This window comes from Drosophila arizonae, chromosome X (genome assembly GCF_054131065.1).
Source record: "Drosophila arizonae isolate 15081-1271.41 chromosome X, UAZ_ARI_1.0, whole genome shotgun sequence".
Lineage (NCBI taxonomy): Eukaryota > Metazoa > Arthropoda > Insecta > Diptera > Drosophilidae > Drosophila > Drosophila arizonae.
Window position 1 is genome coordinate 14,401,358 of NC_142927.1, and position 24,596 is coordinate 14,425,953.

General features: G+C 38.0%; 2 protein-coding genes across 8 annotated transcripts; one reads left to right on the top strand and one right to left on the bottom strand.

Moving 5' to 3' along the window:
* Positions 1–482: 482 nt before the first annotated feature.
* Positions 483–24,078, bottom strand: Nep3 (M13 family metallopeptidase neprilysin 3). Of its 7 annotated transcripts, XR_016271243.1 has the most exons (10): positions 12,136–12,560; positions 8,486–8,602; positions 7,315–7,471; positions 7,052–7,172; positions 6,673–6,987; positions 6,115–6,609; positions 4,109–4,938; positions 3,898–4,040; positions 3,324–3,839; positions 483–2,945 (listed from the first exon to the last, which is right to left on the bottom strand). XR_016271243.1 is itself a non-coding variant. In XM_089475414.1 (9 exons), the coding sequence occupies exons 2-9, from the start codon at positions 8,600–8,602 to the stop codon at positions 3,663–3,665; spliced, it is 2,355 nt and encodes a 784-aa protein (XP_089331540.1). In that variant the 5' UTR covers positions 23,930–24,078; the 3' UTR covers positions 483–3,662. The 7 variants fall into 7 exon arrangements, 6 of the variants coding, with proteins under 6 accessions (XP_089331540.1, XP_089331539.1, XP_017869943.1 ...); XM_089475414.1 differs by lacking the exon at positions 12,136–12,560 and adding an exon at positions 23,930–24,078 and having other exon boundaries at positions 483–3,839; XM_089475413.1 differs by lacking the exon at positions 12,136–12,560 and adding an exon at positions 21,466–21,605 and having other exon boundaries at positions 483–3,839.
* Positions 19,595–20,381, top strand: LOC108618464 (uncharacterized). Its single transcript, XM_018014485.2, has 2 exons — positions 19,595–19,755; positions 19,871–20,381. Exons 1-2 carry the CDS (start codon positions 19,689–19,691, stop codon positions 20,248–20,250), a joined length of 447 nt encoding a protein of 148 aa, XP_017869974.1. The 5' UTR covers positions 19,595–19,688; the 3' UTR covers positions 20,251–20,381.
* Positions 24,079–24,596: the final 518 nt, after the last annotated feature.

Below are 24,596 nucleotides of genomic sequence, written 5' to 3' on the forward strand. Positions count from 1 at the left end.
GCAGGGAAGAGTGCTCTAGTCGAGAATGCTCGACTACGAGATGCCCTGGCGTCTTCAAGGCACTTATATTATTCCAATCATCCCTCTCTTGTCTACATAGCAGACAATACATACACATACACACACGCACAGAGTATCTCGCTCTCTAGGTCTCACGTCTGACGGATGAACAGACCAACAGACGAACAGAGGGATATAGCTAGATCAACCCAACTCATCATCCTGATATACTTTATTTGGATCTGCCACGCCTCATGCAGCCTGTTACATGCATTTTAGCCAAGTGAATATACCCTGTTTTTCCATTTTCGTAGATTCAAGATACTTTTTGAACAGACCTCGCATATGAGTATATGAAGAATAGTATCAGAGGAACATATGAAAGGTTTATAATACATACATATATGAGCCATACATATATAGCGTGTGCATTTGTATATAATAGTTGTTCTTGTTGTTGTTGGGGCAGTAATAAAATTGCATTTCACACTCAGTTATTGAATTTATTTCGCATTCATATGTATACAATATTATTTAATTTGTTTATTCATGTTTCATTGACAATAAAAATAATTTGTTTGCATCTCGGCATACACACGTACAAGCATGTGGGTATGTATGGTATGTAAATATATATAATATATATAATAATAGAATCATTACGATTTCATCCAATGTAGATGTATGTATGTATGCATTTACTTAGTTACATCATGTAAAAACTGTAAACTGATTCACTCTCAACAAAGGGAAAACCATACAGGATTATTAAATGAATCTTTTAAATGCATTCGTTTTTAGTTTTGAATATATTTATTTATATATCTGTATAGAAATATAATAATTATATTATATATAAAAAAAAAAAAACGTTCAAACAAATGCAAGTTATCGATATATTTGTGCAAGTCACATAGACAATTTCATCCTAGCGATTGTTGAATTAAGACAGATCTCGGCAAACATCTATTATTTATATGTCTATATGTATATAGATGGATATACTCATATATATATATATATATCTACTCGAATTATAGTTATCTATTGTGTATTATAGCTAAGAAATATGTGATTTGGTACCGTTTAGCATATTACATTTATTTCATATATGTATTTCGACATGATGGCTCTGAAAAAAACGCCATCGGATGCATGTATGTATATGTTAGAGATATCTTACAACTTGGAATATCTAACTATCTGACAGTTGAAGGAGTTTTAAATAAATTCCATACGTTTGGTGTTCTCATTGTGCAATATATATACCCGTTTGTACATATGTATATATACTGTTCGATATTGTTATGTCATATATAATACTAAGCACACATATCATTCTAGTACGTATTCACTTGAGATTTGATATGTGGCAAATGCGTTCTCCGTGATTCTCATGTTCTATATTTCTATATTTCGATCTAGGCTAAAATGCAGCTGCATTTGATTGGAGTTCTTCTATGGTCACATTTGATATACGATCTTCAAAAAAATAAAATAAAATAAAAAATTTCAAAAACAAAAGCAAAATATAACAAAACTGAACATTTGTTTAGTATATATCATATATACATACTATATATATATATTTAATTTTCTTATTTACTTATGTATTTAGAACTTTTTCTAGCCACAAAAAAAAAATTGTTTTATGTTTCCCGTTATTTCTGAAACTAATTTCAATCTACATTTAGTTATATGTATATTTAGAATATTTAGTATATTTAGTATATTTGGTATATTTCATATATTTATACACAAAATACAAAAGTGTATTCGGCTTTTTTTTATTCTTTTTCTTCTTCGTTTTTTTTTTTTTTTTTGGTATATTGTTCGCACTTTAGAGTTTGGCAACGAAAAGGCAGAAATAACTGCACCAAATATGTGCGCTCTCTATCTCGCTTGCACTCACACACACACGCATTCATACTCATTCACACGCTCACCCACATGCACACTTGCATAGAAAGCTTAGTTTCTGGAAAAACTTTGGTTCACACATATTTGTGCTCTGATAATCATCTAAATATAGTTTATATAAATCTTTGGATATTGTGTGATTTGTGTTCTTCTTCTTGTTTTCTCTTTTTTCCATTCTGTTATCGATCACTCGCAAATATCGTCCACTAAATCTTTGCGTAGTAATCTCACTTAACTAAGTTTACATAGAACACACAACTCTATCCATAGCTAGTTATGTCGTTATCTCGACTGTTTGCGGTTTACAAATTCTTTTATATCTACTACATACATACATTTATATTTATATTTATATATATATATTATTTATATTATATATTATTTTTATAGGTAACTTAGGACAAAGACGAAGTAATTTCCTCTATAGATATTGTTCGTAATGCGCAATTAAAAAAAGTTTCTCTTGTTTCTCTTTTCGCTCTTCATTTAAGTCTCGGCTCTGGCGCCGGCTCGGCTTAAAGTCGATTCAGCGCCCGTTCCCAAAAGTATGCAATAGGTTGTTTATCGTCAGATTATCTTTCACATTTCCTTAGGCACAATGACTGACGTTTTTGTTTTTGTTTTTTGTTTTTCTTCTATCTTTAGTACTAAATAATACAAATCAAAATTGACCGCGGCTAGCCGCAAGAATCGTATATATGGGCTTGCAAAGCATTTGAAATCTCTATATATCTCTTATCAGAGCTACAGTAAACTAAAAGAGTCCTAGTGAATTCGATAATCAAAGCCGAGAATAGTTAGGTTATTGTAGTTGCAACCTCACTATGAGGAATATCTCCATCCAAGTGCTTTGAGAATGAACTGAGGCTGACTGGTTTCTGAGGATCTCCGGGTTAGATGGGGATCTAGCAATTGCCACAGTCGCGAAACAGATTCAGTTCACATCGAGCTACAGACGAACTCTAGGAATATTTTTCCCAAACTGTGGACCACAGGGTAACCCAAGGAGCATAAAGTATTGTCGACTGGAAAAAGGTAGAATGAAGTGTGGATCTAAGATATAGATGCTGAGTTACAGGCCCACTCACTAGTTAGTCATAGAGTCTAAGACGATAAGCTGCAACAAATTGAACTGTATAAAAAAAAAAACATATAATAATACTTGAGTCGGGAGGAACCGACTAGGCGATACCTCAGACTGTGCTTATGAATCGGATATTTATAGTTGAATAAGATAGATATAATATAAGAATCATTCTGATCAAGCATATTCAAATTTTATATGATCTGTCATGTCTCCTATTTTCTATAAACAAAAACTTTATATAACTTCAGTTCAATTTGTGGCAGTAGATTGCCTTCGACTATATAACTAGTGAATGGACCTGTAAGCCACTACATACATCATACATCTGGCATATATGGAATTACGACAGATCCCACAAAAGGCTTGAATAGACTTTTACAATTCTTGGGATTCCTTGGGCTCTCTCATCACTTTGCAGGCCCATCGATTGGCAACGAAAGGACATTTAGCTCACATTCGGAACGAAATAACTATCTAAGCTACATGGCAATCAAACATTGCCTTTGCGAGTAGTAGTTGGTGTTGTTATTAGTTTTTCTTCTTTGAGCGGCGGTTTGTAAAATTCTTCTCTTTGATATTTCAACTTGTCTCGTTTGTGTGTGTGTGTGTGTGTGGGAAAAATAGATTGTGAGATCTGAGTTTCGAATTGATCGCTTTACCAGACTTCACACTTCTTGGTCGGATTCATGCGAGTGTCGGCCTTGCAGTTGAAGACATCGGCGAACTCCTTCATGTTGGACAGTGTGCCAATGACCCGGAACTGTGACGGCGAGTGGGGATCTTTTTCCATTTGCAGCAAATTGGTCTCATCTGTGGTGCTGGAGCACCAGACCTAATAAGAGCATCACATTTACATCCAATACATCAGCTAAACATATATCAGCACTCACCTGTGCAAAGGAGACAAAGAAGAGCTGGGGATGCGTCAAGTTCAGGCCGGGCAGCTTCAGAACGTCCGCATTCTTATCGAGCTTGGTCTTCATATAGGCATGATAGGCCGCCTTCAAGCCACCATTGTCGGCTATGTTCTCGCCTATGGAATGGAAGATCTTTTCAGTTGTAGCACTTCGAGCTAGACACTGCATTACTTTATCGACTCACCCAATGTCTGCTTGCCGTTCAGATTGCGTCCGTTGAGCTTGTAGCCACTGTACTGGTTGGCAATGCACTCGGCCTTCTCGTTGAAGCGTTCGATGCTCTTGGCATCCCACCAGCGATTGATGTTGCCGAACTTATCGTACTCCCGGCCCTGATCGTCGAAGGCATGGGTCAGCTCGTGGCCCATGACCACGCCCATGGCGCCAAAGTTCAGGCTTTTGGGGTTGTTGATGTCGAAGAAGGGCGTTTGCAGGATGCCGGCGGGAAAGACGATTTGATTCTTGGTGGGCGTATAGTAGGCATTCACCGTTTGCGGTGTCATGCCCCAATTGGTCTTATTCACCGGCTGGTCCAGTCGCTTCAGATTGCTCTTCAGATTGTAGATGGCCACCTGGATGTTGTTCTCGAAGTACGCATTCGCTGTGATATTCAGCTCCTCATACTTCTTGTCCAGCTCCTCGGAGTTGAGGATGTAGTCGGGAAAGCCGATCATATCTGAGATCTCGTTGGCCTTCTCAATGGCGCGCTCGCGCGTCTGCTTGTCCACCCAGCTGAGGTTCTGTAGGTTCATTTTGAAGGCCTCACGTATCTCGCCAATCATTTGCTCCGCCGCTGGCTTGGACACGCCATGGAATGCCTGACGCACGAATATCGCGCCCACGGCAAAACCAATCACATTGTTCGTATCAGAGACGCAATAGCGCCAGACCTCCTCGCCGCCATCGGAGCCCATCAGCGCCTTGCGCACGCCCTTGTACGCATCCCGGAAGGGCTTCGACAAGCAGCTGGTCAGCGTGCGCACCGCCTGCCAAATCAGATAGTTGTTCAGCGTGCTGCAAGAGCGGAATTTGTTGGCAATCAGAAAATGTTAAACTAAACATTGCAAATAACTGTTAACCGCTTGATTCCCTATACCCGGTTCGCGAACTCAATCGAAAAATGTAATGCTCACTCGCTCTTGCTCTGAGCAAGCAGCTTCTGTTATATTCGTTGAGAGCCTTGAGTGAAACTATTCGTGTGGCACACAAAACACACTCAATACGACTAACTTTCGTAAGTGTAGAAATAACTCAATGCAAGCGCACAAAACACGCTCAATTTACGTTGATAACACACACGCATACATGCTAATGCAGTGTTAAAAGACACTATCACTCAATCGTGATGCTAATGCATACACATATACATGCATACAACCAAACGGTCAGCGAACAACGAGTGCAAAGCAAAACAACAACAAACCGTTTGTTAACCGATCACAGCCGAAGTCGAGTGAGAACCGATGCAATCGGTTGCTCTCTAAGATTTCTTTCGGAGTGTAGAGTGTTGCAGACATCGAAAAACGGTTAACAGCTATACATGTCCTAGCAATGCTTAATATTGAATTGCCGTAGAGCTGTTTTTTTACATTATCAGTTGCTTCTCTAGTTGCTTCTCTTCGTACGCTGACAATTGACTCTCTGATTAGCCTCAATAGCCATTTCGCTCGCACTCAGCAGCAGTTGTATGCATTAGCAGACATCGGGAAAGGGTCAACTGTTACAGATTTCTGAGCTGTTAAACTAACATACAAGAGATATGGAAAACTAGCTTTATGTTAACTAGCAATAACTAACATTTGCCTAACAGTAAGATTATCTCATGTTAGTCTTGACCACTCGTGCTGTTGACTGTTTACACACACCCTTTATATTGTATATCTGATATTATTATGTTACTTACTTGTAAATTAATAAATAAAGTATGCTGAAGGACATCAAAACTTGAGCTTAACATCTAAGGAGTAATACTATCATCATTTATAATTTATGCTTAAACTAAACTTCTTCATCGAATAAATTAAAATTTGTATTTCTAGTAAAGAGTAATATACTAAAATGATTGAGTAATTATACAGCTAGCCATAGCTTTTAACTGATCCCTTCCATAAAATGTTCCCATAACTAGTTCCACAGTTAATGCTTCAAAATAGGAAATAATAGAAACAAAAGAAATACATATATATTTACATTTTGCCCGCATCCGTTTTTTGCATGTTCAGGATGATGTTGGAGAGGTTCTTGAGAAAATCGGGCGCATAGACGACGACAATTTCCTCATCGGTGACGCGCCTGTTCACCATTTGCAAGGCATTGTCGAAGTGATCCGTCCAGTTGAGGAATGGCGCCAGCTTAATGAGATCCTTCAGCTTCATGGGATGATACATGGCCTCCTCGTTGCGTCGGTCCTCCATCGGTATGGTGATGTTGGCCAGCTTCTTCTCAAAATTGATCACCGCCTCCATCTGGATGCGTGCTGTGGTCTCGTTGGCGCCCAGGAGCACACACACCTTGGTCATGTACTCGATGTACTCGCTGAGCACCTTGCGATGGATGTCCGTCTTGTTGTTGTAGTAGTCGGCGGTTGGCAACGTCAAGCCGCCCTGATCGATCTGTATGACATGGCGGGTCGAGTTCTTGTCATCCTCCCCAATGGCCCAGCCAAAGAGGCAATTGAAATTATATCTGCAATAAGATCGAGTTAGGATATTTCATAAAGGGTATTTCGGAAGGTCCGGGCCAACCCACTTGTTGTGCAGTATTTTCAGGGTATTGCCCAGCTTCCAGTTGGTCACATTGAAGCCGGTCTGCGTCACGTTCCAGCCACCAATTTGCTTCAGCAGATCGATCATTGGCTTGGCGCCCAGTTTCTCCATGTGCTCATCCACATCCAGGCAGGACTCATAGTAGACCTTGGCCTTGCGCTCCGCCTCCGACTTGAACGTCTTCGCTGGCTTCTCCAGCACGTTACGAATGATCAGCTGATTCATCTGCTCCAGCTTGCCAAATGTGCCCCAGGTGGACTTGCCCTCCGGTATGGGATTGTTTTTGATCCATTGATTGCTGCGAAGGATTGAAGCAAGGATTGTTATACACTTGTACTACGAGCTACGACAGCTAGTCCTACCAAGCATAGCCATAGAAGTCATCGCAGGGATCGATGCTCGCATCTATGGATTTCAAGATCTCGCTCGACGCAAAGATGCAGTGCTCGTTCAGGCAGGGCAACTCATCCGCCGTCAAGCAATCTGAAATTATATACAGGCTACATGTAAATGCAAGTGCGATATATAGAGACTATATAATTTATAAGTATATAAAGAAAGGTTTTGACCCCAAATAATAAATCAAATTTCTTTTCAAGAGTATCTCTGTTATCCAAATACTTACCCTTCTTATGTGGCTGAACGTGCACTACGTGATTGGTATTATCGGAACTATTCGATAGTATCATGGTGAGCAGCGTTAAGATGACAATAGTCATCACAAAAGTTGTGATCAGCAGCCATTTTTCGGTCTTATTTCTCGAACGCCAATTCCAGGTGGCCTATTGAAAGGGAATATTTGGGATGTTAAAATTATTTTGATATAAATTTTAGAATTTTATATAAGGCGAGAGAAAGCCCTAACTCATTCCTTTTAAAGAAAATTTCCAATTATGAAAAGTTAATTTTTATCCCTGAACCCATTGAAAATAGGAAATCAGGGTATAATGGTTTTGTAGAAATGTATATAACAGGCAGAAGGAATCATCGCAGACCCCATAAAGTATATATATTCTTGTTGATAATGAAACTATTTTAATAAAATATATGTAAAACTTTTCCAATTAGAATTCAATAGAATAGTTAAACTGGAAGCAGACTGGACTTCTATTTTGAAGAAAATTTCCAATTATAAAATTTGTAAATATATATAATTAACCTACTTTACATTTTAAACATTTTTAGAATTCCATGCAATAGACTAGCTGGAATAGAGCTAAAGGGAACTAAATTCCTTCTCCGATTATAAGTGATCAGAACTGAACAGAAAATTGATTAATCTATCAGAAATGAGAAAAGATTTTCTATACGTTCTGTTTATATTCTATATATGTTATATATATCATAGAGAGTTAAGGATATATATAGTCTCTTAGAATGATTCGTATTAAAAAGTTAATCAGGTTTGCTCAAAGATCTTCAATTCTGACTTGAAGCCTAATCTCTAGGCCATTGTATGTAGTTTATATGAGAGCTATTAAGTTATTTTACAACTGTAAAATGAGAAACTGTAAATGCCTTGAAGAGCCGCTAGAGTGCGGCATTCAAATTTGCGAGTCTCTCATACATATACGATGCGAGCAGTCGTAACCTTCAAGCTAATCAAATCTCGGACGCTGCTTTTGGGTCATTGCCAGCGAAAGAGATGGAGAAAGACAGGCCGTGCGACGGAGAGGGAGAGGGACGATGTGTGGATAAATTATGGCATTGCTTTCGCTGCCGGCTGACCATATGAATGTGTATCATGTGTATCGTGTGTATCGTGTGTGTGTGTGTTTGTGTGTGTCTGTACTTACCCGCGCCGTGTGATAGCGTATCTGCATGCCGGTGTGGCCGGTCGCCTCGTTAAGCTGAATGCCGCCAATTGAACTTGAATCATCTTCCGTAAATTCGGTCTGTTTGTAGCGTGTCATCTGTAAGATGCAAAGCAGAGACCACAAAAGAGATCAGAACACAATATTAACAACACAATGCCGCTCGATTAGCCACTCTATATATATATATATACATGTATATATGTATGTATGTATAATCCGAATTATTTTGGTGCACGCGCGCACTGAACTGGATCGCCATCTGGCCACAGTCGGATGGGAGCGCATTGAAGTCCATTATTATCCGCATGCGAATTGCAAGTCGAGCCGAGATCTCAGCATCAGCTGGCACTCATGGCCGGATATGCATAACATATAATCAACTTTAAATTGAAGAACTTGTAAACAAATGTACTTGATTAATGCACTTTTTCGTGGGAATATCAAATATATCTAAGGGCACCACAAAACTAAGTCAAGTACAGCTTAATCGACTCAAATTTGTATAAAGCCAAAATTAAATTTATTAAAATTATCAGAGCTATATAGCATCTGATTCAATCTGTGGATCAGCTATACAACATTCTATAATGTATCCAAGATTTGTCTCTAACATTACATAGACCTTTCCACTAAATTCTGGGTCTAACCGTATAGCACATGAACAGTATTTTACACATAAGATCTGGGTCCCAATGTGCAACACTTCTGGTGCACTCTATCTGTAAGACTGGTCAATTTTTTATAGACTTTACTATTGAGCTATATGATATGTCGATTTATCTGTAGAACAGCTCAACATGATTTAACTGTAAGTTATATCTGTTTTCTATTTGTAGGTCTCTCTAGGTAGAGAAGTCCAAAATCATAATGTGCTCTAACATTATATAGAGTTCCTCCAATATATGGAGCAATTCAACAATTCCCAAATGTAAAACTGATTGAGAGAGAACATCTGTAACACCCCCCAAAAATTATATATAATAGATGTAGATATCTATACATGATATGTCGCTCTAAAAGGAAACTGTTTAAGCTTCAAATCCTATCCTTGTTTTAATATGTGATTTTCTTGTTTCTATGACAAAGAGAGAAATAATTGTAATGCATAAATATAATAATAAATATATATAATGAATGAAATCGCAAGACAAACAAAGAAAGCCAATCAACTCTGCTCATGCAGTAGACGAGTGTAAGCGTATGCAAATGTTTACCTGCAAAGGTGCACAGATTTGAAGTACCCATTGGATAAATATGCGAAAATCTAATTAGCCTACATTGCGCAGTGTACCTAGCTAATTGGCCAGCGCAGTGCTCGAGTGTTTGTTTGTTTGTTTGTTGTTGTTGTTGTTGTTGTTTACTGTAGTACATCTGATAATGGCTAGTCTTATCTACCAACTGGCGCCGGCACTACAACGTCGAGGGTCGCCTCTTTGAAGTGCTGCTCTCTATGTATTCTATCTGCTGTGCATATCTCAGTTCTCACTTTTCTTTTGCCACCTATATATTTAGATCTGTATATGTGTGGGTATGTGTGTGTGAACACACTGTCGTGTCAATAGCTCGAATGTTCTGCTTTGGCATTTTCAGTTCTTACATATTTAGATATGGGTTGTATACATATATGTATGTATGTATGTGCATATGTATGTGCATATGTAATGTAAGTCGTGTCAATCCTTTTGTTCAGTGTCTTGAGGTATTTTGCATATGAAAAGAAAGTGACGACAGCAGACGGGATAAACAGATGTGCATATATAAAGATGTATATACATATATATGTATATAGATTAAGACATGGGTGTCCAATTATACATTCTTTCAAGTTCTTCTTTAGCAATCCTACTCTGATAATTATTAACTATGGCATACAGTAAAATCTTGCTGCAACTGGCATCAACTATGGTTCACTCTTCAATATATAGTAGAGTAGTACAAGGAGGGACTTGAGTGCATATGCATCGACTCATTCATATACATTCTGCTAATATTAACTCAAGCAATGTTGTAATTATCGTCTGAAACATCATTAGTATACCCCGCACACACTGGGAATCACCACAGAGGGTATATTAGTTATAGTCAACAATAAGCAAAGCGAACTACAGCGAGTCTATAAGATCTTGATGGGGGTTAGCATTAGCCTTATGCATATATCTATATGCCTATTCTCATTCTCGTACATTTGTTGTACTCAATCATCAACTGTTTCCATAGTCCGAAAAACTCTTTAATGTTTAAACCTATATCAATCATAATTTACTAAAATATATTACGCACATTTAATGAATTAAGTTGACCAAGTTTAGTACATATCGTCCACTTTATATATATAAAAGGAAAAGGAGTGTCTATTCAAAAGGCAACACACTTTGCTTATGGTATTTGCCAGTCGAGTCCTAATGTCCAGAACTATTTTAATTGTAATTAAGTAATGACCGCAGTTACTATGATTATGTTATGGCTCTATGGCTACAATGTGCATGCATCAAGTGCATAGTCAATAAGCTAGTTACACACATATTAAATCGGAAATATTTCATACGAAATGTTATATATTGTATTTTATATGATGTAATATTATTTATGTGTAATATTATATGTATCCAATATTTCCAGTGTACAAATTAAAAATTGAAATTGACAGTGATATAAAAACTCAAGAGCGTTAAGTTGGCTGCGTTTGCCCAAGTTGAAAATTGGAATACAAAAATTGAGAGTCTTTGATATTTATTTAAATGGAGAACTGATATTACAAATTAATTGAAGGGCAATAAAAACATGATAATGAAGTTAAATGAAATTTCAATATATGTAACGACATTTTTCTCAAAAAAATTATACTTTTATTATTATTGTGTGAATACCTTGGACTCTCTGTAATTATCTTGAAAACGCACCAATTATAGAGCTAATCAAGAGCTATATGAAATATAAATTATAATATAATAATAAATATAATTGGGGAAAATAATCCATATACAAAAATTAAAAAAAAAAAAAAAAAAAAAAAAATTAATAAACCTATAGGACAAATAAAAAAGAAATTACAAAAAAATGAATAATATTAATAAAAAATAAATTTATAAACTCAATATTAAATTTAAATTTTAATTTAATTTTAACAAATTTTGAAACGACTATTACGATTAATATATACTTAAGAATTATGAATTAATTGTTAACAATCTAGCTATCGATATTAAGTTACTTGAGCATTAAATTTCGCTATCCAGCTCAGTTCCACTAAAATTTTTATAGCCACAGCTGTACGTACATATGTGCAACTTATTAAGCAAATGTTTGATATATAGTGCATATAATATATTTTTATAATGCCTATAAATTACAAAAGAAAAAACAGTACAATGGCCACCAATAAAGTATTCGCCTATTCCTTTATTATTCACATAGATATATTTATCTATATGTATATATACATATATATGTATGTATATTGGGCAATCTGGATATAAATTGCTTACGATTTTATTGCTACAAGTTCAGGTCCATAAAAACTTAATAACCATTTGCAATTGTCCTCAGTGCAGCGATAAGCCACATATTTGGGCACACACACACAGTCACACACACACACACACACTTAGAGAGGCAGAGCTCACACCTACCGTGCCGCAATCGGTGAGCCACATGTTTGGGCAATTAGGCAAAGGCAGCAACAAATTTGGCAACGCAAATTAATTGAATACAATATTTAAGTTTTCTTAACTCTTCTTCTTCTTCAGTTTGGTTTTGTTTTGTTTATTTCAGTCGTTTTGTTTTGGTTTTTTATTGGACTTTTTTCTTTCAGTGTTGTTGTTTATTTGCAGGGCGCGCGCCTACAACTTGCTCTGAGAGAGACAGCTAATGAGAGTGTGAGTGAGAAAGAGAGAGAGTGAGTGAGAGTGAGTGAGAGTGTGCGTGTGTGTGTGTGTGTAGAAATGTTGTAAGGGGCGCCAGAGATAACGCGTATGCACGATATCCGATGTTCATCCCATGACCGTCGAATATACACTGAATGAACACTGAGGCCCTATAGCTAAAGCGACGCAGCCGGAGCCGATGGCAACCGATGCCAAGTGCCGATGTCGGCTACCCCGTTGCTATATAGCCGAAATATATCTGGAGCCATAGAGGCTCATCGTTTCGTTGCTGGCATTCAAATGATTTTGCACTATAAACAAATTAATTGACTCAATTCTTGTAACCACATACACATCACATGTGGGTGAGTGTGTGTGTGTGTGTGTGTGTGTGTGTAAGTGCTCTACCCTTCTCTGCTCAACTCGATTATTATTTGTTGTTTTGTTAACTCGAAGGAATTTTTGTCAATCGATCGAACGCATTATAATCATTGTTATTGCCCATTGGCAATTGAAGCGTATATCTCATCTATATCTGGGGTGCGTCAATTGTTTATATCTGGCACATCCGAGCACTTGGCTAATATTTACAAAATCCGAGCCCGAACACTCAAATACACAAGAGATAATTATTATATATGACTATATCTATATCTATGTATATCTATATCTATATATGTATGTATGTATATACATATATCCGTAATGACAGTGTTTGGTGTGGCAAGTAAATAGATTTATGTCCAATAATTACATAGATTTATCATATCATCAGACACGCGCACGCACACACTGGACAGGACAGCAGTATTACAGTGAACACTCCCATGAGACGAACATATTGGCTGTTGAGCTGTTTAACAATTGGCAAACAGTTTGAATCATGCTCGCTCAAATAGTGAAGAGAGCATATTAGTTTTATGTGTGAAATTTATACTCTTGTTATATTTACTCTTAGGCTTTATAGTGAAACGAGTTCTTTCATATACTCATTAGGGCATGTCGAACACGAAAGAAATAGATATTAATTAAAATTTAGACACTTTTATCTTGAAAGTTAAGCATAGAAACTCTATTATCGGTTATAATCTGTATGTGCTAGAATCGTACAAAAAGAATGCCAATATTTCATAGGTAGGCCTCTTGGAGCAAACAAAAAATAGATAACAATATAGATTTAATCGAGAAAGTCGATCAATTATTAATACTGTACATTACCCATACTATGAAAAGCTCGTTATAGTATAAGCGGAACCCATTAGGGTATTTCCAGCTGGATTTTCTTCAAGAGACATCTAATAGGTGTATTAATACTAGCTTTACTAGAGATTATTAGATTGCATATATTCAATATCGTTATCAATTAAAATATGTATAATATTAATATCCAAATTTAAGCTATAATCATATCTGTAATAATACAAATTTCCCATTTTAACACTAAAAGACGACAAACCGCGCTCAAGTCAATTCAGGGTTGCGTTCGACTAATGAGAATTGCATAGAAGAGCATGTTCTTCCGTTCTTCCATTCCATTTGCATGCTCACTTAGGCAGTGTCTACTGTATTTACACAGTCACTCACTTACAATATGCCATTTATCGGCGACGCCATCAGCCGAATGAAAACTGTTGCGCAGTTTTCCTTTTTTGCGCGTTTCGTTTTGCTTTGTTTTGTTTTTCCGCCTCGTAGGGGGCGAGGGCGGGGCGGCAGTGAGACGACAGGCTTACATATGTCGCACCGGGCCTTTGGCAGCTATATTTGCCCAGAGCTTGACGCTGCTCGGTAAACAGAGCCGATGCGAAATGTTGAATGTAAACAGAAATTCAATTGAAATTCGCTGGCCAGAAATTTGGAATTTAGAAATTAGAATTTGAGTCTCGGTCCAATGAAAAAGTCTTGCAGCGGAAGTGAATAATTTAAGTTATAATTCGCGCGCAGCACTTGCTGAGCATCTTCAGCGCTGAAGAGATATATGTGTACATATATTATATTTATTATGATATATATGTATATGCATCCTCAACAAGCGCAGATCGTTGACGTCGAGCTTAACCGACTGCTTGATAGCCGCTCAAGTTTCACAAGCGAATTGACTTGATTAACATATCAAAATTTGCACACATTGCCGACTCATAAGACTAAGAAGTCTATCTAGAGCTCAATTGTTGTTAAAAGTCGTATCCACTCAGATCTGGTTTCCGAAAAGCCCAATTTATGGGTATTTCTAGACTGATTTCTCCAGCAACTCAACTCAAATAGACTTCTTTCACACCAATCAAATCATGCCGTTCCGCAGATCCATTGCTTTTCCTTTTTCCAGCGTGCGGAAAATCTGTTTACATATCAGAGAAGTTTGCAATCAATCAATCAAATTGATTTACCAACAATTAATCTACGCAGTATCTCAAATCTTCAGGCTGCCTCAAGAGTCAACAATTCAAATAATTCGAAATACTTTAGCTCAAAAGCTGTACAATAATCACTCCATCAATCAAAGTTTTATTTTGTTTATACAAAACCGCCGAATACCAAGAAATGTGTAAAAATCGTTTCAAAATAATTTCAAAAATTGCAACAACAAAAAAATTCTATTTTGAGCTTGAAAACCAAAATTGCGAATAAAATTGAAATGTTTATGTCGAAAAGCTGCTGCAAATTCTATAAATATTGCCAAAGATGTAGGCAAACTAGTAAGGAAACTAAGGCTAAAATATATGTACATAGATATAGTAGATATATAGTACATATATATATATGTATATAGCAGCACATGCATTAGTGTCCCTTTGTCCTAGCATAGAGAGAGGAAGCGAGAGTCAGGCAGGGTATTAGAACAGATTAATATATGGACTTTACTGAGCTGCGCAAAATATGAACATGTTTTATATATGTATGTGTACATACACACACTATATATAATATATGAGACGATTCGCTTGGTTGGTGTGGCTTCCAGTGCTCAAGATTTGAATTGCTATTCCCACCACAGCAGCAGCAGCTGTTCATGCGCCAAATTGCATTTCGAACAACTTGAACTCTGCTGGATATCCAATATAATCCTAGCTCTCTCTCGCTCTCTCGCCCGCTCTCACTCCCTCAAGCAAAGCTCATTCAGTGTCCCGTTCACACTCTCCCACTCCTCTCTCTCTCTCTCTCTCTCTCTCTCTCTCTCGCTCTTTGAATTGTCTGACATATGTTAGACATATGTCTTGGCTCAAATTTTCGACAGGCTCCAGTCCCAGTGCAGGACTTGCAATTTATGTATGTACCACATGTTGGCTCCAGGCAGGGAAGTGGGTGGCGTTTGCAGGAGCAACAAGGTGAAATCAGAGGCGGCTAGCTCCCTCTAGGGGGCGTGGCCAGCTAGTGCAACGCTAATTGAATTGGCCAAGTCAATTAAGAATTTTGCATTTGTCATAAATTCATTTAGACAATTAAGAGAACCCAAGCCATTTGGCCAACAGCAGCGTTGCTACTGCAATAAACATGGCAACACACACACACACAGACACACACACATGGAGAGTGGGGAGAGCAGCGCGCGCTCTTGGCCTACCTTTGCGCTCATTTTCCTTATGCGCCTGAATAGATGCAATGAATTTTTTCTTTCACTGTTGCTGCCGTTCGCTTCTCTTGTTGTTGTTGTTGCTGTTGCTGTTGTTGTTGTTATTTGTTAGCTGTTATTGCTCTTTATGAATAACTACTTATAGCTAAGTTAAAGTTGTGCGTTCTTTTCACTTGAAAACATTCTTCTGTTTGCCTTTGTTTATTTGTAAATGTTTTCTTTTTTTTTTTCTTTCGGCTTTGTTGCAAATCAATGCACGTTATTGTTGTTGATTTTTTGTACTTTTCTATTTTTGCTTTACTCGAGCCACCACATTTTGTTTATAATTTTCAACTTGGCAGCCAAAATAGTTAGTGTTAAAAAAAAATGCTTCTTGTTTTGGCTGGCGCTGCTGGCGCTTGGGCTGCAACTGAAATTCCACCACCAGAGCCACGGCGATGGTAGCCTCCAAAAGCTAACTTGGCAGCGGGTCGAGCCGAGCAATGTCACTATCAAGCCGAAAAGCGAAAATCCACCAACACACACACACACACACACACACACACAAGAGAGTCGACGCTGTGAAAAGCTAGCACGGAAAAACGCGCAGTAAAAACGAAACAAACAAAAGCAAACACACACACACACACACTCGCACACAGTAGTGTAGTCAAAAAAAAATAGAACTCAACAAGCCTAGCTGACTAGCACTTGGCAAGCCGTCGTCGCGAGAGTTGAGCTGAACCCAACGAAATATTGCCATCCATATTCGCTTTCGGATTGCAACTCGACTCGGTGCCTTGAAGCGCGACTGCGCATTGGCAGAGCACAGAGCGGATGGCAGCACTGTGCCAGTGTTGCCACATCAACGCAGTTTCTGCTGACAATCACTAGGTGGCGTTCTTTGGAATATACGTATGTCTTCGTTCTGAAAACCTAAAATCTGCAGATTCAGAAGAATGGCATTATAGAGCCACTCTAGTGGCATTATAGGGCATTATAGATGTAAACACTACTAGGGGTGCCCATTCCTATAAATTCAATTGAAAAGCTTATGCAGTTAGTATAGCCAATAGTTAAAGTTAATGTAGCTTTTTTAAGCTAATCATAAGCAGTCTGTGGCTTTCATTGAATTCCTGAGAACAGGCTAAAATATAGGCAATTATATACACCAGGTGGCGTCCAGCAAGTCGAAACAATTGTCCAAATAGCTATACTACTTGTACTCCTTGTATAAACAAAGTTTGAGTCCGCATTGAATGACTGAGAATCGCATAGCAGAGCAGTATACAAATGAACGTATGTAACAACGCCTCATCTAGCGAATAGTAAAAATTAAAGCGACTTTTATGCGTACGGCATGGTAAGTTTTCATTGGAAATCTATCAGCTTTTCTGAGAGTCGTCAATTTTATAATCGACAATAGTTGCTGTAGCTCTTATAAGCGCTGGAATTCATGAGAATCACACAGAAAGGCAGTTGACACAAACAGCTTAAGCAGAAGACAATCTCATGATTAGTCTGCCAGTAGCAACAGTTTGTGGAGCTGCTTTTAGCGTGAGCCTCTCTTTGCGATTCTCACAGAGCACAATCATACATCGATTTCATAGCCAAGATCTTTGCTAAGCAGAGACAGCGGAGCTGTCATTGTCATTGCCATTGCCATTGCCAGCTACGAGCTCGCTGCGAATTTGTACCTGTTGACATGTGGAGTGACCTATTTATGTTGTCATTTCAGCCTAGGTTCACGTAAAGTCGCCTCAACAACAAGTCGCATAGAAAGTAAACAAATTTTCGTGATTCAACAAGAGACACAAATATTTGTCTGAACAACAAGGCGGCCGCATTGTTTCTCTCACCCTCTCGCTCTCGCTCTAGCTCTCGCTGTCCCTCTCCCTTTCTCTCTCTTACTCTTACCCCTACTCTCTGGCGGTCGAAAAGTGCTAACAAGTCAACCAGTCCGGCTGTTTCAAATCTAAAAGTAAAAGTAAGAGTAATACCTGGCAATTGTTTGCTTGTATTTGCTTATTATACAATCCGAGGGATGCGTGGGCGTGCATTCCGCCTCGCATATAGCCGCCATATTTATCGCTGCCATACGAAATACGCTTCTCGAGCTTCTCAATATGGAGAGAACTGTAGCAGCTGTACCCAAATATATGCAGATTATATCGCCGTATATGTATGTATGTATTATGTGTGTATGTATGTATGTATGTTTGTGTTCTCATATTCTCGTCTCATCGCCTCGTCATGCATATCATTAATGAGCCAACAAATTAACGTGTTCTATACCGGAAAAAAACTCGCGTATCTCACGTAAATTCGTACAGATTACAACAACAAAAGATTTACACAAAAATTTGCGTGTTTCGTATTGTAAAAATACAAAAATAAACATAAACAAAAATCATGTAAGAACAGCAGTGCCTTGAAAGTCGAATAGTCGATGCTCTATAAGTGATGAGCTCTAGCTACTTTATGGAGTACTTTATACAATCTACCAAAATTGTTGTGCTCAAGCGGAATATGTGATGCTCTCTTGCTCGAAGATGTATCGTTTTAGAATTTCTCATCATCGAAAGACTTTCAATTGCTTGAATACTTTTTTCTAATGATCGTTGAGCGAGGGGAAAGCGAGCACACTGATTTTCTTTTATCTCTACCTCTCTATCCCTACACATATATACGCATCTCTTCTTCCCTCTATCTCTTCCTCACTCTGCCTCTCACACTCTCGCTTACTCTAGCTCGCATTTTGATTTCCATATCTCTCCTATTCCTTTTTCGTTTCGCCACCTCATGCTCCTCCCCTAGCCCTCTTTCTTTCTCTCAGTTCCACTCTATATATATATGTATATATATGAATGTATATTCATTTACATAAATCTCCAATCTATCTCTTGCTCCATCGCCATCTTTCTCTTTCTCTCTCTCTTTCTCTTTCTCTCTTATTGTCTCTCTCTCTCCCTCTCTCCATCTCCTGTTCAATCTGTTCCTTCCTATCTTTCTCTTCTCTTCTCTCTCTCTCTCTCTCTCTCTCTCTCTCTCTCTCTCTTTCTCCCTATCTATCCATCGGCTGTTCTATCTCTTCCTCATTCTCAATCTCCTGCTCTCTCCTGTTCTATCTCGCTCTCTCTCTCTCTTTATCTCTCTCTCCTTTACCCTCTTTCACTCCCTCTCTCTTATGCACGTTCCCCAATTCTTAGAGTGGAGCGAGTAGTAAGCAGTCAGTACCATTTGCTTACAGAATCCACATATCAAATTTGATATCGATATCAATTGCTATTATTAATATTCCCTTTTGCTTTGCCTATATAGTATATACATATTGTACATATGTATACCCTAGTCTAAATTCTGAATAATGAGCAATGAGTAAACAAGAAGAAGAACTGATGATCATATGAACTACATATCGAATATACAATACCTATAGCTAAACCTACATATGAAACAAATGCAATGATTTCGGCTCGTTGGGGCTTATCTTGATCGCTGCGCCGATTCGTGTTTCGTGACACGGCGATTATACCCGCTGGTAAGGGCATAGCAATGAGCAGCTAAACAATTAAAAGTAACAACACCAACAACAACAACAATGATGATGACTCGCTGAACAACAACAATATTTGCAGTCGCAGTTCAGGCAAGCAAAACAAGTTCGAGCAGAGCGAGGGGCAGAGGTTGGGGTGGGCTTGGGAACCAGTTTAAAACCGTTGACGTGATGCCGCCAGCGAATTAGTTGCAGTTAGTTGGCCAGAGCCGAAACATGTCTTTAACCGATCGTCGGAGTTGTATTGGAATATGCTGTCTGCTGATCGCCTGCCTCGCTTCAGGTAAGTCCAGTTCCAGTTCCAGCTCCAGTTCCAGCTCCAGCTCCAGCTCTAGCGAATGCCAACAAGGATTATCAGTGTTAACGTGTTCCATTCCTCTGTTCCTCTGTTATCGCAGCGAGCGCCCAGAGCGGCGGCGTCACCTGGAATGCGGGCAATGCCGCTGGCGCTGGTGCCTGGTCGAATTCCCACGCCGGAGGCGCACCCGGCATGCATCCACCCGGCAGCCTGGGCAGCACTGATCCTCAGTATGGCTACGGCTACGCGGGCATCGATGCGCGTGGCCCCTACGGCGGGGCGGGCGGCAATGGCGCCTACTACGTCAGCGGCACCGACGAGCATGGACGACCCTTCTCCTACAACGGTGGCCAGCCCATGCCCCCGCCGCCCGGCTATCTGAACAACTATGGCTACAGAAACGGCGCCTCACCAACCGCAGCGACCGCAGCGTCAGTGGGCGTGGCCCTGTGCCTAGCACTGCTGGCGGCGAGATCTTAAAGTTGATAACTTTTTTTATATATATAAAATATTTTGTTTTTTTTTTTTTTTTAATATTACTTTTAAGCCTTATTTATAGATGTGAAATACCAAATTGTGAACTGTGAGCAATAAATGACCAAAAAAAGGCATGTGATCGAATTTTCTCACTCCAACTGATATGAGAATATAGTCTGGAAACTTCTAAAGTAATGGGATTTATTCGAGAAGCAAATTAATAGGGAGTGAGACAGAGGAAGCGAGCAACGGAGCAAATAATATTGCTAAACGTCTCTACTCGACTGGAAAATACCCTGAACACCGCCAAGAGCTGACAATGCAATGCAGCAAATGCAGTCGATCTGAAATTTTCAGCGTTTACTGTAGTCAGATATGCTAAAGAACAAGTCAAGTTATCGATTTTTAGCAATGCTTATCGATCAAATTATTATTTTGTACTAGATCTAGTATAGACGAGCCTACATTCAAAATTTCAAGTCTTACGCTGTTGTCATTTACGAGATCGGTGCGATCATATGGACGATCGGAGGAATATTTATACTTTTATGGCACCTACGCCTCGTTCTGCCTGCTACATGAATTTTCATAAAACCAATATACCCTGATTTTCCATTCTCTATGGGTTCAGGGTATACTCAAATTCACAGCTATTAATTAATTTTGCTATAATCATTGGAACTACGTGCTGATGGAGTGAGGTGATTAAACCAAACAGAAATTCATCGCAAATGTTTTCTTCGAATGGTTATATAAAAGATTTGTTTACTCCTCTTTCTTTCTAATATTTACATCTTTTCATCTTATTTGTTTATATATGAGATGTGTATTGAGAATTCAGCAAAGCGGCAATATGCGACGCTTAAATACTCTGTTATTAGCAGCTGAACGGAATTTAGAGGGTGACCCATCAGTGTGATATTATTTTGTATAGCTATACTTTAACAGCTGATTAAGTCAAAATTAGCAAGTTACTGTTAATAAATTTAGTACGTCTTGTCAATTTTTTTAAGAGCTTTATATTTCATTACATTTTCGAGGTAGCATTGCCTCTATAACTTCTATAACTTGATAGAAAATTGAATTTTACACCTAAAACTAAATAACTCGATTCAAATACTAAATAACTCGATTCGAGTATGCATATAAATTTTGATTACATATCAAAACACTTTTCAAAAATTTCTAAGCCATAAACTCAATCCAGTCTAGACTTACCTTATACGAGTATAAAGCCTCAGCTAGCTTTTTCTAATAGACTCACTGTACTAATTCCACCCGCAAGTGTGAAGTGAACTAGACTCTCCTCAAGTCTAAAATGAACTTGAATTGAAACTAAAAGTAAAAAACTTTTCATTTAATTGCCAAAAAGTGTTTAGAAAAGAGAGAGTGAGAGAGATAGAATACTTGACGTGCAGGGCAATAAAAAGTATTTGTACCTTAAACCGTAATTAACACCGTTCCCAGTGCACATTTTCCATGCTTAACATTTTTTCGACAGACAGACATCAAAGCTGAACGATCTAATTGTGGGCAGTGTAAAGACTAGACAACATGATCATAGCTATTATTGTAGAGCTGATTATAAGATGTCGAATTGGAATTTACAAAGTGTCTAAAGTAGATCTACGAGACAACTTAATAGAGAGGGCATTATAATAATCGAATCTTAAGTATCCATAACATTTATAGGAATAATAATGGGGATTGAAGATCAAAGTCATGATTCTCATGTTGTATTTAGCCCTATCCCATGTTCCATGACATATTAGTAATACGTTCGGTACATTCTTTTCAGCCCACTCATTATGTGTATTTCCGTGAGATATATGTACATATGTACGTACATATATATGTATTTAGTGGAACGCGAATGACAAATTTCCTAATTTCCCATACAGCTGCACGACTTGAGCGACACTCAGCACGACAGCAGACCCAACAGCATATGGATCCATATAAATGATTTAATGCCCAGAACACGCCCAACTAATTAGCCAAAATAGAAAAATGAAAACATCGCCACATATTCAAGTGGCGTTAAGAGAAGAGTTTGTTTGGCATAGCAAACACCTGTTGAACAACACTGAGTCACAGTTTATTATGAACTCATCTACTGAAAGCGAAAAAGTGGGTAGCTGCCCAGATATTCTAGTATCGAATTATACTTACCGAACCTGTGTATAACAGTTTATAACAGTTTGAAATAAGGGACAACCAATTGTCAGGCAAAGCAGTAAATTGCATTGCAGAGTTAAAGTTGATTATGACACGTATAACAGTTTATAACAGTTTCAAAGAACTCAATTCTTATGCAAGACAATACATAGATCTTCAATGTGAATTGAAATTGTGTATATAACAGCTTATAACAGTTTTAAAGAGAGGCTTACCAATTGTTATACAAGCTGAATGGTGTTTCAGCCTATAATATGATAAGATCTTGTGTATAACAGTTTATAACATTGTAAGCTCAAACTCCCTCTGATACCAGAGAAAATTAGGCATGAGTTAAATGAGGTTTGAATTTATGATTCGAGCCATTGTATATAACAGTTTAAAATAGTCTAATACAGATTCAACCCGAAACGAGAAACGATCTTTATATGAGACTTGACGAGCTTCTTCCCAACTGAAACAGCGTCGAGCAACCCAGTAGCTATTTTCACAGGGTATCCAAAGCAAACTATATATAGATAGCTTCGGTATATTTCACTGATTTGTATAAAGAGGAAGGTAATTGGCCTGCGTTTGTGAGAACATGAAAACGAATTGTTGACTTTCTTTAAATATGAATAAGCAATTTGCACAAGCCTGAGAACATGCTATAAGCAAAGCAACAACAATAATAATAACAATAATAATAACAACAACAACAACAATGTTAGCGCGATTAACTTAATTGCGGTCGCAACAAATTTTAATTTGCGGCTGAAGCTTGAGGTTTGCGCTTCGCAGAATGCGTCAGAGAGCCCGACTCGACACATCAATGTCAGCCTAGATCGCACCACGCCCCCCCCCCCCCCCTTATCATCGCCCTGAAATAGAACTGTACGTGAAGCGTTTGTCAGCTGTGAGCGGTACGTGTATTGGATGCCCATCAGCCTTGGCTGTGATTCCCCTTGTGGGCGTGCGTGACGTCCGAAGTGCTTCGAACTCGAACTCGAGCAATGAAGGCGGTTCCCGCTCAAGTACTAGGCCGGGCGTAGCCTAGCCTAGCCCTAACCGATTTGCCTGAACTTGAAAAAGTTCCAAGTGCACTCAATAATAAAAAAAATAATGAGACAAAAACAATTAGCAATCATTGTCATTCAAGTTCAGTTACGCAAAAAAGCTGAGCTTAGTATGTATGCTAAATAACAGTATTTAACTAAATTAAGAGCTAGCTTAAGTTGTGAGAGAATTCTCCGATCTTTTTAGTACTTTTGAAAAACTAAATTGATATAGATATAAATTCATTATCAAATGATTCTAATGACAATTTGTTAATCATAATCATAATGATAATGACAGCAATTATAAAATCGTTGTTGGATGATGCTGTTGAGGTGATGATGATTATGAAAACTATATTAGTATTAATTAATAATATTATTGCTAATTATGAAGAAGCTAATAATGATAATGATAATGATTATGATTGCTATTCTTCTTATTATAATGGACATTTCTCAATGCTTACCCCGGGTATAGAATACTGGATTACTGCCAGCACACTACGACTAATCAGCTATTGCCCACGAATGCAACTAAATGAGCTTTACGACAGGCCCAGCTTTTGATATTGATATATTATACTTTCACTCCAATTGAGTTGAGAACAGCTGTTCGCACTAATCAAAGGCAGAGTGAGTTTAGGTGTGACTGACTCAGTGGGGTAGACCATCATTTGAGAATTGCATAGAAGAGCACCGAGATGATATACCTGCAATTCTCATCCCATACACCCGATGTCCCATATGAAAATCAGTTTGCCAAAAAATACATTTATTTGTCTAATAAACAATATTTTGATTTTTATTGACCATTTTTTGTTGTGTTATGATTTTGCTTTTGTTGCTTTTCTTTTGTTTAGTTGCTAATTGCGTTTGTTACTTCCATTTCTCATTAGCATTGTTTGTGGAAACGTTTTGTTGAGGAAAAAAAAAAAAACGTTTTATTTTTATTTTTTTCTTCTTCGTCTTTGTTTTTGTTTTTTTTGTTTTTTGTATAGTTATTTGCGATAAACATCGACCACGGCCCGTGGTAAATGTTAAATGGGCGTGGCACAAAAATTCAACTTGTTCAATATGACAATAATAATAATGACAATAATCATGACAATTATAATAGTAATGAGTCAATAATGC

Bases quoted from the DNA above. Each gene is read 5' to 3' on its own strand.
- LOC108618464 (XM_018014485.2), top strand. From the start codon at position 19,689: ATGTCTTTAACCGATCGTCGGAGTTGTATTGGAATATGCTGTCTGCTG. The intron at 19,756-19,870 runs GTAAGTCCAGTT...CTGTTATCGCAG, and splicing joins GATCGCCTGCCTCGCTTCAG to CGAGCGCCCAGAGCGGCGGC.
- Nep3 (XM_018014453.2), bottom strand. From the start codon at position 12,159: ATGTGGCTCACCGATTGCGGCACG. The intron at 8,603-12,135 runs GTAGGTGTGAGC...TGCATCTTACAG, and splicing joins GGCTCACCGATTGCGGCACG to ATGACACGCTACAAACAGAC. The intron at 7,173-7,314 runs GTAAGTATTTGG...ATATAATTTCAG, and splicing joins CGTTCAGCCACATAAGAAGG to ATTGCTTGACGGCGGATGAG.